Source organism: Apus apus, chromosome 1 (assembly GCF_020740795.1).
Source record: "Apus apus isolate bApuApu2 chromosome 1, bApuApu2.pri.cur, whole genome shotgun sequence".
NCBI lineage: Eukaryota > Metazoa > Chordata > Aves > Apodiformes > Apodidae > Apus > Apus apus.
In genome coordinates, this window is record NC_067282.1 from 23,617,692 (window position 1) to 23,631,093 (window position 13,402).

The following is a 13,402-nucleotide window of genomic DNA, read 5'->3' on the forward strand; positions in this document are numbered from 1 at the left end:
GCTGGCACCTGCCTCCCCTTGCCAAGGACATCAGGGCTATGAGCTGCTGGGGAGTGATGGCCTGAAGTCGCTCCAAGGTGAACCACAGCCATGTGTTCCCTTTGGTAGCACCACTCATGTGATGTCCTAATGGCCAGTGGTGGGAAGCAGACAGCCCTGGCTCTCGGTGTGAAGCACCAGATGAAGATACAATCATCTCAGCCATGAATCAGTGCCGGTATTATTGAACTCAGGGTTCATCGCTCAGGCAGTGCTATGAAGTGCAGCTTTTGCTACAATGGCTTGGGTTTTGGCAGGGCTGTCTGGCTGTAATGCAGAATCAGCAGTTTGAATGATAAAGTGGTTTTGGAGAAAGTATTCTGAGTAATTTGGAAGGGACTTTTAAACCAGATATAGTTCAATACTTGCTGAATTTAAAATAAAAGAAACTCCTTGTAACTCTGGGTAAGGCCTAGGCAGACAGCCATGCTGCTAACGAAGTGAAGCTGACAGAATGGCATTTCTAAAAAGTCCTCAGAAGTACATATAAATATAGCTGATAAAATGAAAGTATAAAGAAAAAAGAAAAGAAAAAAAAAAAAAGCTAAGGACTACTGCCTCATTGTCTGTGCCAAGCCTTAACGTCTGGATTTTATGTTATTTGCCCTCAGATAAATGTTTGCAGGAAGAGAAAGCCATTATATTTGAAGTTACAAAATGATTAAAAATTCAGCTGCTGCCATCAGATGCAATTAAAGACACAAAACTTATATTCAGCCCACCGAACATTTGACTTTGCCAAATATATTATAAAAAAGCCACATGGTGTGGTTCTGAGAGTCTTGTCCTGTCCAGACACTCCCATACCAGTTGGGGAACTAGGAAAAACTAATGGTTCTGCTGCTTCCTGAAGCTAAAAGGATGCAAAGGGACTGTGACATTCACATGAGTCCCACAGTTGTGTCATCTGAGTGTTTACAGAGACACTTCTTCCTCCTCAAATCTAGCACTGTCTTTCATCTTCAGTCCCTTTTCAAATGCTTGTTCCTTCAAAAGGATGCTCAATGATGCTGCAGTTATTGGGATGAGCAATGTGATCTAATTATGTGGAGTAGTCTTTGCAGGTCCTGATTTTACACAAATTTGGGATATTGATTTCAAAATAAAAAGAATGGGGTTGTGTTTAGCTAATGGGATCTGTCTCCTCCACTGTATGAAAAATGAAAAAAGATGTAAGCAATTGGCTTTATAACATGGTTTACTTTGGCATTTCACAGAATCATAGAATTACCTTGGCTGGAAAAGACATTAAAGATCATTGAGTCCAACTGTAACCTACCACTGACAGTTAACTAAATCATATCCCTAAATACTATGTCTATAGGACTCTTAAATACCTCCAGGGATGGTGACTCTACCACTGGCAGTCTGTTCCAATGCCTGATAACCCTTTCATTGAATAAATTCTTCCTAACATTCAATCCAAACCTCCCCTGGTGCAACTTAAGGCCATTACCTCTTCTCCTATCACTTGTAACTTCTTTGAACAGCCCACTCCCCAGCTCTTTATGACCTCCTTTCACGTAGTTGTAGAAAGCAATAAGGTCTCCCCTCAACCTCCTTTTCTCCAGGCTGAACTCCAGCTCCCTCAGCCGTTCCTCCTTAGATATACGCACCAAACCCTTCATCAGCTTCATCACCCTTCTTTGGACACACTCTGGGAGCTCAATGTCTTTTCTGTAGTGAGGGGCCCAGAACTGAACACAGGAGTGGAGATGTGGCCTCACCAGTGCTGAGTATAGGGTTAAGATCACCTCCATGGCCTTGCTGGTCACACTATTCCTGATGCAGGCCAGGATGCCACTGACCCTCGTGGCCACCTGGGCACACTGCTGGCTCATGTTCAGCCAGCTGTCAATCAACACCCCCAGGTCCCTCTCTGCTGGGCAGCTCTCCAGCCACTCTTCCCCAAGCCTGCAGCGCTGCAGAGGGTTGTTGTGGCCAAAGTGCAGGACCCGACATTTGGCCTTAATAAACCTCATGCAACTGGCCTTGGCCCATTGATCGAGCCTGTCTAGATCCCTCTGCAGAGCCTCCCTGCCCTCAGGCAGATCAACACTTCCATCAGCTTAGTGTCATCTGTAAATTTACTCTATCACCTCATCTAGACCATCGGTAAAGATGTTAAACAGGAGTGGCCCAAGGACTGAGCCCTAGGGAACACCACTTGTGACCAGCCACCAACTGGATTTAACTCCTTAGTAATGCCTTACTAAAGTCAAGGTAGACAAAATCCACAGCCTTTCCCTCATCCAATAAATGGGTTGCCTTGTCATAAAAGGAGATCAGGTTTGTCAAACAGAACCTGCCTTTCATAAACCCATGCTAACTGGGCCTGATCACCTCGTTATCCTGCATGTGATGTATAATAGTAATCGGAATTATCTGCTCCATCAGCTTCCCTGGCACCGAAGCAAAACTGACAGGCCTGTGATTTCCCAGATCCTCCTTCTGTCCCTTCTTATATATGGGTGTCATATTGGCTGACTTCCAATCTGTAAGTACCTCTCCAGTCAGCCAGGACTGCTGATTAATGATGGAAAGTGGCAGAAATGGAAAGGCAGTTCACAATAAGTTACATTTACTTTTGCATACTTTCTTCAGAAACTTCAAAGCATTCAAAATTGCATTACAGCAAAAAACTTTCACCTTTCTTGGGGCAAATACTACAGAAACAGTAATGTTTAGATTTTTAGATCTGTGGAGCAAGATTTCTCCTCTTTTTACATCTTCTGTGGCAGTGGCAAGAATGGTTATGTTTACACCACTCAAAGAAAGATGGCCTGATTCCTGATTTTTTGATTAAGTGACATGGCCTGGCTCATGTTGACACGACCTAGGACTAGTCCTTTCTCCCATTAATTTGCTCTGGGTTGAGCTAGCTGGAGAAGGCCAAAACAGAGCCAGAGAGTCATCTACTCAGCGGAGCAGGCGATACTCCAACTTGCCTCCCATGTCTCTGATTTAGCAGTATAGACATGCCCACTCAGACTTTGAGGGACATTTTACTGCTGTAAGCTGAGTACCAACACAGTAACGTGACATGTTAACACCTAACATCTTCAAGCAGGAGCTTGTGGATAATGTGGAAAATCCACATTCAAGTATTGGCCCAAAGGATACATGTAGCAAGGAAGAAGAAAGAGTTGCTGGAGATCTAGAGGAAAACCACAGGGTTCAGGACATACTGTGGGGTCTGCAGAAGTGGCAGCTCCCTTGTAGAGAAGTGTTAGAGAAGAGTAAAAGCTGTATTACCATCCTTGCCTCTGGACACGTTCAGCAGTAAAAGCTGTACTGCAGCCCTTAAGGAAATGCCTTTCCCTAATGAAGGGTGTCTCATTTTCCTGTAAATGTTATTTCAAGAAGGAAGCTGAGAAATTTCTCAGAAGGATAGCTGGTTAAGGGGGTGTGGGATGCTAGCAGGTATGCATTTGTGACTAAATAGGATAAGAGCTAGAATTAAGTTTAGAGATTCCACTTTGAACTTACTGCCTTTGTTCCATACTCCTAAACCACTCAAATGATGGAGAATTAGAAATAAGGATGGCACAATCAATAAAATAAACACACCGTGAAAGACACTAATGACACATAAAAAGGGAAAACAGTCAGGTACCCTGTAGGCCATTAGGAATAAATGAGAAAGACAACAATAAATATATATACAGATTTTGCTTCTAAATCTTGAAAATTTTGCTCACGCAGACTTTTCTCCAGTCACAATTCTATTACAAGAGAGCACAACTATTGCCAAAGGACTGTAATATCTAGCTCATTAAAACAATAACAGCTGACATTATTAGGATTTATTATTGTGCTCCTTTAGTACAGGGGAAGATTCATTTAAATAAGTTGCAGGGCTGAGTCCTTCTTTGGCAAAGGACTTCGAGTGGAAAGTAAAACAACTGGTATGTTCCAGCAAGGCAGCTTTCGTGCTTGGCAGATGGTATTTACTTAAGATGTAGTGCACAACCCGTATTTTAAACTAAGTTATTTCTCCAAGTTCATCTGACTTGTCACAAGAACAGAAACTTTTGCTCGTCTGTGGGTGTATGTTAGTCAAAACTCTATGTAGTCTGCACTGCTATGGAGTGACTTTCTTCTCCTGGTAGAATTAATTTCCTCTGTCCTGTAACAGATGAGAGACAAAAAGCCACAACGTGTTTTCAAACTGAGTCACACACATTCTTTTCAGCTAAGTCTTAATGCTCCCAAGTTCTCTGAATCATGCTGTCTGCTCTCCCACAGCTTCTAAATAGTTCAGTTCAAGGTGCTCAAGCCCTCCTCTCCCCCACTGTATTATGGTACCCAATTAGTGTTGTGATCATTTGATCTAGTAACCTCAGCTGGCCCACTGAACTGATCCTGAGAAGGGAAACTACAAGTTTTTAAGCAAAAGCACACATGTGAGAATTTTACAAGGTGTGAAGATAAGAACTTACTGACTTGCCCGTATTCACATAGCTGTAAAATAAGCATAAATAAGAAATTACACAATTAGCATATACTGGATCAAGCCCACAGGCTGTCTTACTCTTAAAAGTGGCTATTATAAGCTGTAACAAACTCAACTATAGACAACTGTTTAGTAATCTAACAACCTAACTACAAGTGACTTGTTTTCTCAGTTCCTTCCATTAGAGGCTTTAGGCACTAATCTAAACATATCATAGAATGGTTTAGGTTGGAAGTGACCTCAAACATCGCCTAGTTCCAACTCTCTTGCACTGGCAGGGATGCCTCCCACTAGATCAGGTTGCTCAAAGCCCCAACCAAGCTGGCCTTGAACACTTCCAGGGAGGGGGCATCCACAGTTTCCTTGGGCAACCTGTTCCAGTATCTCACCACCCTCACACTGAAGAATTTCCTCCCAAAGTCTAACCTAAATCTCCCCTCTTCCAGTTTTAATCCATTACCCCTTGTCCTCTCGCTACAAGCCCCTGTAAAAAGTCCCTCCCACCTTTCCTGTAGGCCCTTCAGGCACTGGAAGGCTGCTATGAGGTCTCCCTGGAGCCTTCTCTTCTCCAGGCTGAACAAATCCAACTCTTTCAGCCTGTCTTCACAGGAGAGGTGCAATGCCCTCTATGAAACAGCTCATATAATTGTTTAAGTGTGACTAAAAATCAGAGAATATTGTATGATACAAGTAAGATAAAAAAAAAATGACTGTGGCTAAGATGCTATCAATTATATCATAGTGTTTGCATTTGAACGAAAATGTAGGGAAGAAAAAGCCCATAAGGATCTATTGCCTAGATACTGTATCTGGCTAAATACCAAAATGTGTAATAACTAAATATCTGGCTATGTATCTAATACAATATCTGGCTAAATATCTGCAGATTTTTTTTAACTAACACAGTGCTCAGGGCACAAATACTGAACTTAGTTTTCAGGGATTTATAGATAAATACAGATGCAAGAGCCTCCCAGTAACAAAAGCGCTGTGCACAGATTTTTTTTATTAATCTGATTTAGTGAGTAATTTCTATTTGACTTCTGTTACATAGCATTTTATATACCCCAGTGACTGACTTATCACTCCTTCCTCTAAATTTAACTAAAAAACCCAATTATTATCACACTAAGGATTTCTTTATTGAGCAAAGATCCTGCATTTATTGGATTAAGTTCCTTTTAACATGGTGGGCTCTAATTATACAATAGGGTTAATGTGAAAATTAAAAATCTCCTCAGTGATCAACACAGAAGTTGTACAACACAACTACAGCTGTTCATTTCACCACAAACCATTTCAATACAAAAATGTCTCAAGATTTCACCTTGGCTTAAATCCTGCTTTCAGTGAAATTGAGAGCAAAAGTCCCCTAATTTAAAATAAGAGCCAAGATTTCCTTCTTGGTGTCCAACTTGCATGTATGTGCAGAAGTCTCGCTGCCACTCAGTGGCTGTGATATGGTTAGGCCAGAAGGAGCCACCTTTGAGTCTGATCTCCAGTACCCCACAGGCCATTTCTTGATATATACCCCCCAGATACTGGTTGATAATTTCAGCTTTTGAACCTCCTTTGCCAGGTAGTGGCTCCAGTGAAGGCTCCTCCCTTTCAAATGTCGCATTGTCTATGAAGTTAAACTTTGTAAAACTCTAATTAACTGGACTGCAATCTTTTGCACTACTATTTATCTATTTATTTATTTATTTTTAAAATAAACACGCCTCAGGGTACTTTGCATTTATAAATACCCTTCAGGATATTCACAGTTTTTGTGTCAAAGTTCCATACCAAATACTTCAACCATTTTGGAGTACACAGTTAGAAAAAGATATTTTTAAAGAAATTCTAAAATTTAATTGCAAAACTCCAGTTTCTCCAAGTTTAGGGCTAAGGACTAAAGAAAGTGTGTAAAGAAGAAGAAATGATGGTGAAGAAGCTTCCTGTGATGTAGGGTTTCAGTTTCTAATAGACCTTCAGATAGTGTAAGAAACAGTTTTCACAGACTTAGTCAAGACTCGATATTGTATAATGAACACAAAGATCCTTCTGACATGAGCACACGCCTCTTCCACACGTCTGACACTGGAGAGGGTGATGGACCACGTCGCAGCTAAGGTCTGCAAGGCAGCTGTGCAGCGGAGGACATTCCTCCTGGTGCCTTAGGCCACCCAAGGCTCAGATCCATCCTCTCCTGTATGCTTGGGTTGGAGCACAGACATGGGGCCATCACAAGTTGAGGCACCGGGAGTTGAACAGAAACTACAAACTGCTACTGCCAGGAGCTACCCCATGAGCTCAAGAGGCAGTAGATTCCTGGCATTGGTCAGAGATGGCCTAGGTGGAGGTGTCTGTATCATTATCACCAAGATTGAATCTTGTTGGTTAATATTTTATTTCCTGGGTTCAGACAATGAGGTTTAAAGATGTGTAGATAAAGTGGCCAGCATCCAGGCATGTGGGAAATAATATGGTTCAGGTTGCCTACACAACCACCTTTTTTTGCTGAACAAATGCCACAGTCTTTCATTACATAATTGCATCCCATTTCCCATCTCCAGGGCTCAACAGGTACCTGTGTGCACATCCAAAATGTGAACCAGACTTTTAAAATGCAGACTATGACTGCAATGTTTCCACTTACATGACTTCCAAGTTCTCCTTTTGAGCATGACAGTATACTACAGCAGTCTGTTGCTGGTACTTGGTTTGTTTTACATTAACAATTGAAATCTAAAGTCATGTAAAATGCACAATTTTTTGCCAAGTCACTTGCATTCCTCTATTACACCTTCCACAAACTGTACTCACACTTGGAAAAGACAAGACTTGAACATCTTGAACAAACTCCACAGGGAAGACTATAAACAGAAAAGAGCATGTTTGTACCTCTAACGTTTGCTCAAACCAGACAAACACAGGTGACACAGAGGTAACAGTACTCATAAAAGAGCAAAACTGAACTTGAAACATGTAAGACCATAAAAACTCTGCTGACTGTTGAATGGAGAATTTGCCTTGAAAAGTTGTATCCTGAGGTCATTCTGTTGAACAATTCTCTTCAACTGCTCTTGCCTGTGGACATGAACTGAGAAAAATCCCAGTGTTTAACTCACTGTGGACAGGAATTTACTCACTGCGAAAAGGAATTACTTATTTTCATTTGTTTCTTCATATTATTTTCTCACTGAAACAGCAGCCTAAGAACCAAATTCTACTGTAGATGATGGAGACATTTATTTACCATCAAGGCCTTAGCTGTGCAGGGGCAGATGTGGCTTCATTCACCTTGACATGTGCTCTGTTTTTGCTGCACAGTCAATAATAACAATTTAACACTTTCAGAGTATGGTCTTAATTCTTCATTTCTTTTTACCTACAGCTCCTTTTTATATTTTCTGTTCTGCACTGAATTTAGCCATGTACTGTGAAAGAAATATCAACTTTGTGACTCATGTAACATAAAGTCTTGAAAGTCACCACCTTATTTATTTAAAGAGACCATGAGTAATCATTAATGAATTCTCATACAGTTACTGCATACACAGTTTGAATAAATACCTCAGACCAAGCATGCTACACCCTGTTCCTTTATGCTGAGACATGTGTCCCCTTCAGCATGGAAACTAACGGGCTTATGGGGGAAAGGGAATCATCAAAAGATCACATTTTGAAAATACCTATTTAATATGAGACAGATAATTACTACTCACATTCAAGGCCACCACATAATTCTGCCCCAAGGAGTTGGTGGTGTACATAAACCAAATATTTAGGACTTTCAAAGTATGAGCTGATTAAAATAACAGCCTAGTTCCTTTCATTTCCCTTGTGGTGGTTTTCTTTTTAGATATTATTAAATAGCATGATTCCTCTTATGATTCATTTAGTTTATTTTTAACTAACACCAAAGAAAAATACAAAGGAAAGTTTCTTCAACAAGCATGTTGGTAAAGGAGGAAAAAAACCTGTATTGCACAGTATGACCAAGTAATTTAGCATCACTTTGAATAGTACATGCAGGTAACAACTGAAAAGAAAGAAGTATATGCAGCACAATATTACACTGCATTAGTGAACCAGGTTCCTCTCTTGTAGTGGAAGCTCTGACTGCTCTACACATTGTAAATAGTACACCTTGTGGTTTTGTAAATACCCCTGATGTAAAACTTCAGTATTTCCCACTGTGGGTGCCTCCAGTCTGAAAACCAGTCACTGAAAAATATCTGCACAAGTAGAGAGCAGGTATTCAAACAAGCCCCAAGCCAGCTTAGCACTTAAACATGTAGCAGATCTGTTTTCAGCAAAGCAATTAACCAGGCAGGATTCACCGTCCCAGCAACATTAAAATGCAGGCTGGATGTTTTTCTAAACATATGCTATAATTTAAACAATTACTCGATTGGGGAGCTGCTAAGACAAGAACTGGGGTAGCAGGGTTCATATGCATTTTATTAATGGCCTTAAAAAGTACGGTTCAGAGACATACGAATTCAAGGAGACTCAATAATGTTAACATGCTTTACTCAGTTGGGTGACTGAAAGCAAGTATTCGTTTTCATCTTTCATCTCCTGATTTACTTTTCAATACATTTTTGATAAGCTGCTCTTTGGCACTCCATTTGTAACAAATCTCACTTGGCAATGGGGTAAAACTCCCTCACCTGGAAAGGGATAGGGTAATTCCTCCAACTATACTACAGTACTCTTCCAGTAACCTCTGGAACTGGGACTGAGAGTGGGACCGACAGCAGCAGCCTCACACCACTTACAGTTTGAAGAAGGCAGGCACAGAGGGAGACACGCTGACTCAGTGAACCCTCCTGAAAGTCTTGTCAGTCAATCCTAGGGTTTCATCCAGAGTGTAAAGTGGAGGTCTCAGATTGAGTTATACTAGACAGACTTAGATATTTATTTTTTTTTTATTACTAACACAGTTATTTGTAACAAAATTATTAGTCATTACATGGGACATGCAGAAATAATGTGCACCTTGCCTATTGATTTGCACTAGATGTGTGTATTCCTATATATAGGCTCATACACAGACATCAGCATCTGTTTGCACATGTGATTTCACTACTGCTAATGAAGTAACACTTAATGAAGAGCAGACTCTCTCCCCAGTTTTCCATCAGTAAAAGAAGGAAGCAAAAATATATTCTTAGTGATCTGAAACACACAAATATTTCATATACTGAACTGTGATATTTATCACATCAAGGCACTATTCAAACATAATTTCCCACAGCTTTGTGTGGGACAGGTTGGAAAGCTGGAACAGAGGAGCAGAGGCCATTCACCACTGACTGACCATCCATGCAACAAGCTGCAGGCAGATTCCTTACAGCTCAGAAACTCCTCCCTGTCCCACCATGCAGCCTCTCCAAAGCCTCAGCACTGCTGGGTGGCTTTGGCAGCCCTGGCTGTCATCACAGCCAGCTGATGGGTTACAGGTTATGAGAGGGGACATTAAACAGCCCCACAACAGGTAGGGGAGTTGTGTTTATCTATCCCATCTGCAACTGCTGCTTGAAAATTAAGCTGGTACTATCACTGCACTCAAAACATGTACAAATAAATACCTGGAGAGAAATTAATTACCCTTTCTTTCCATTCAATCCAGGCTGCACACTGGGTACACAGAATGACATAATATCCTTCCTGAAATTAGAGTTGCAGTGAGGACCAGTATCCTTCAAACATGACCAGTTCCTGAGACTGCTTTGCAAACAACTCCGCTTTCCTAATTGCCACAGAAACTATCTTTTTCAGCATTTCTAAAAGCTGGCCAAAGAATTATGCATTGTTTTATTTACAAATGCAATACAAGCTCATCACTAAAATGCCTGTACTTCTGCCAGAGTTTGACAGCCACAGACATACAGGATCTTACTGGAAAGCAGCACACAGAAATAGCCATTCCATATAACTGCTGCTGGTCAGAAGTTCCCACAAATTTCTGTGACATTTGCCAGATATGACAGTAAACAATGTTAACTGTATGCCTGCCCCTAGTTAGCAGAATCCAACACCTTTTTTCAAGCTGTCAAAGAAAACACTGTTATATACAGGATTATTATTTTTTTTCATACCAAATACGTGACATACTCATTTTCTGCATATAGGAACACATCCACTTCAGAAACTGGTATTCATGGAAACTCGATGCTATACAGAACTATGATCCATACAGACCTATGTATTGATTTGCTTTTTAGTCTGGAAAAATCCATACAGTTGGCTTTTATTTTTTTTATCTTTGCATTCACAATTCTGAAGATGACTTTAAATTGCATGCATGGGCCAAAGGATTTGTTCTGAGGCCAATCTGCATTTAGCTTTAGTGCTGTAGATATATATTCAGAAAACCAAAATCAATACATCTGCCAAGATAGCTGCAGAAGCAGCTGCAAAAAGCCAAGTCAGCAATTACTTTTAAGGACATGTGACAAGTTTTCTAATTCTCTGACAGTTAGACATATTTGTTTCCAAAGGATGTTATCCTGGCTCCCTTCTTCCAGCTGCTCTGGACTTCTGCTTTGTTTTTAACTGGATGATCAAATATTCTCTCTCAGTGCTTTACCACAGGCAGATTTTACCTGGAGCAATTGAAGCAGATGCACTGCTGCCAGTAAGTCAGAAAAACGAACTTCAGCACCTAAGCTACCACATAGTTTATGATTAAAAGATAATTCAGTTAAATAGCTAATCATGCACTAGTGTCTGTCTCCTGGTTCCCTGGTTATGGATGCATGTGTAGAAACAGAAAGGTATGAATGACTATTTCAAACTCTGACTCTAGCCAGAGTAGCTCGGAAAAGAGACAGGAAAAAAGGCTGGAATTTGAGGCACTAAAACCTGTTCTATGAAAGAGGGGACCTGCAGACCCTGCGACAATGCCAGACTAAGAACTTCTGCCAGAAACTCACCTTGCTGGATTTTCGTCAGTAGCTGCTGACGGGCAAGAATCCTGCTCATCCTGTAGGGAGGGCGCCGGGCTGTTTGATCAAATCGCAAGTACATCTCCTGGCCCTCAGGTGACACCGAGTTTAGGTAGTAACAGCCGGTGCCCGAAGTCCTGGGCACCTGCTGAAACATCTCTATGCCTTTAAAATCACTCCCTCCGTCTCTGCTGTGGCTACTCCAGATTATAATCAGGGTAATGTACAGAGGAAGGCAACAAGCCCTGGGGAGCTGAAAAGAGCAAGCGCTTTAAAAGAAAAAGGAGTGCCAAAAGCTACAACTCAGGATTCCTGCTTCTCCCACATGATCCGCACGGGCCAATCGCTCCGAGTCCAGCCCGTGGAAGTGGAGGCTGCCGGATCGGGACAGCCAGCCTGCCCCAGCCCCGCGGCCCCGGCCGGACACGGCTTAGCCAGCCTGGAGGGGCTGCACCGCTCTGCCTCCAAAAGCAAGGAAGAAAAAAGTTGAAGACACACGGAAATGCCTGCTCCAGAGTATGCAGAGCTGCGGAAAACCTCTTCCTGCTCCCCTCCACACCACCCAGCTGTCGACTCATCTCTGGAGAAGATGCCCTCACTAGTTTTCCAAAAAATCATACCCCTCTTTGCCAAGAAAAGTCAGTTTATGGAAGAGCTGTCTGAATCCCCAAAACCACAAGGTACAACGAGCACTGGAACAAATGAAGCCCTTGGGATAAAAAAAAAAAACAACACAAAACCAACCAAACCATCAACACCTAGCAGCAGGCACTCAGCAGTAAACAAGACTCAAAAGTCCATAATATTAGTGTTACTGAGAACTGATCACAGCCTGGAAGACAGGAAAGGTATGGAGAGATTCTCTGTTCTTCAGATTCCTCACCGTAGCATCTTTAATTTTGGGTGGGGTTTTTTTGTGTTTGTCGTTGTTTGTTTTTTTTTGTTTGTTTGTTTTTTGTTTTTTTTTTTTACAGTTCTGTTCTTCTTCAGCCTTACATATCAACAGTTTGAGTTTGCAAAACAAGCCATTTCTTCAGTTTATTGAATAGAAGCAGAACACTGACATTTTTATCAGCAAGCGGGCATAAAATCTGGGTAAAAATATACAAAAAATGCCCTCCTAGTATGCCTGTCAATTAATTTTTCACTACATTTCAAAATACCGATATTGTGGTTTAATACACCCCTGGCATGAGCTGAGTTCTAAGGGAGAGGAGTTCTGTGATCAAGACTTTCTGATACGAGCACCGCTGGCTCACGGGAAAGCAATTTCACAGTCTAAAGATCAGTTTCACAGGATCACAAAATTGGAAATGATGGTGCCTCAGAAGGATCTTCCATCCAACCATGTGCAGGCAGCAGGGCAGGGGAAGGCACAGGGGAGGCAGTGGGGTGGCCAGCCAGGAAGGATCCTGCACAGCTCAGGAACCATGCTTCCACCTCCCAGATCCATGTGTCTTCCCTTGAGGCCAGTGTCAAGCTGGAGGATGGGAAGCCTACTGCTGCCGGAGTGGCTGCAGGCCCTGGGCAGAAGGGGCTCAACCCCCACTCCAGCCCATGGGGAACCTGACCTCTCCCATCTCCACTGGGACATCTACCTGTGGTGACATTGTCTGTGTCCTGTTCTGTCGCCTTAGTACGACAGAGCTCTCCTCCCACCACAGCCAGGGCAGCTTCACACACTGCCTGCCAGGGCAGGGCTGTGGGGTGGCACTGCCTGCGACCTGCCTGCTCCCACAGGATGGGGTCCAGCCAGCTTGCGAGGGCACACACAGCCCCCTAAATGTGAGGGGGGAAAGGACAGCAGTCTCTTTCACAATTACTCATTAAAATTCTGTTCTGTGCAAACCCCTTAGGGCAGGGTTTTACTGTGATGCAATCTGTTCTCATTATCCTGTATGGATTTTATTCCTACCTGATGTGGGGCTTTTGCAGTGCCATAAAATGAAGAAATACAATTCCAGGT

The 13,402-nt window shown here is 42.1% G+C and overlaps 1 protein-coding gene across 4 annotated transcripts in view; it reads right to left on the reverse strand.

Moving 5' to 3' along the window:
* The window catches only part of STARD13 (StAR related lipid transfer domain containing 13), a 303,125-nt gene that overhangs the window by 107,476 nt on the left and 182,247 nt on the right, over positions 1-13,402 (reverse strand). The window contains exon 1 of one of the 4 annotated variants that reach the window (XM_051630197.1): positions 11,425-11,645. The exons of the other annotated variants lie outside the window; for them this stretch is intronic. Within the exon in view, the coding sequence (XP_051486157.1) occupies positions 11,425-11,593 (169 nt within the window). The 5' untranslated portion in view covers positions 11,594-11,645. Of the gene's footprint in view, positions 1-11,424; positions 11,646-13,402 lie in introns of those variants that run through there. 4 annotated transcript variants of the gene reach the window in all.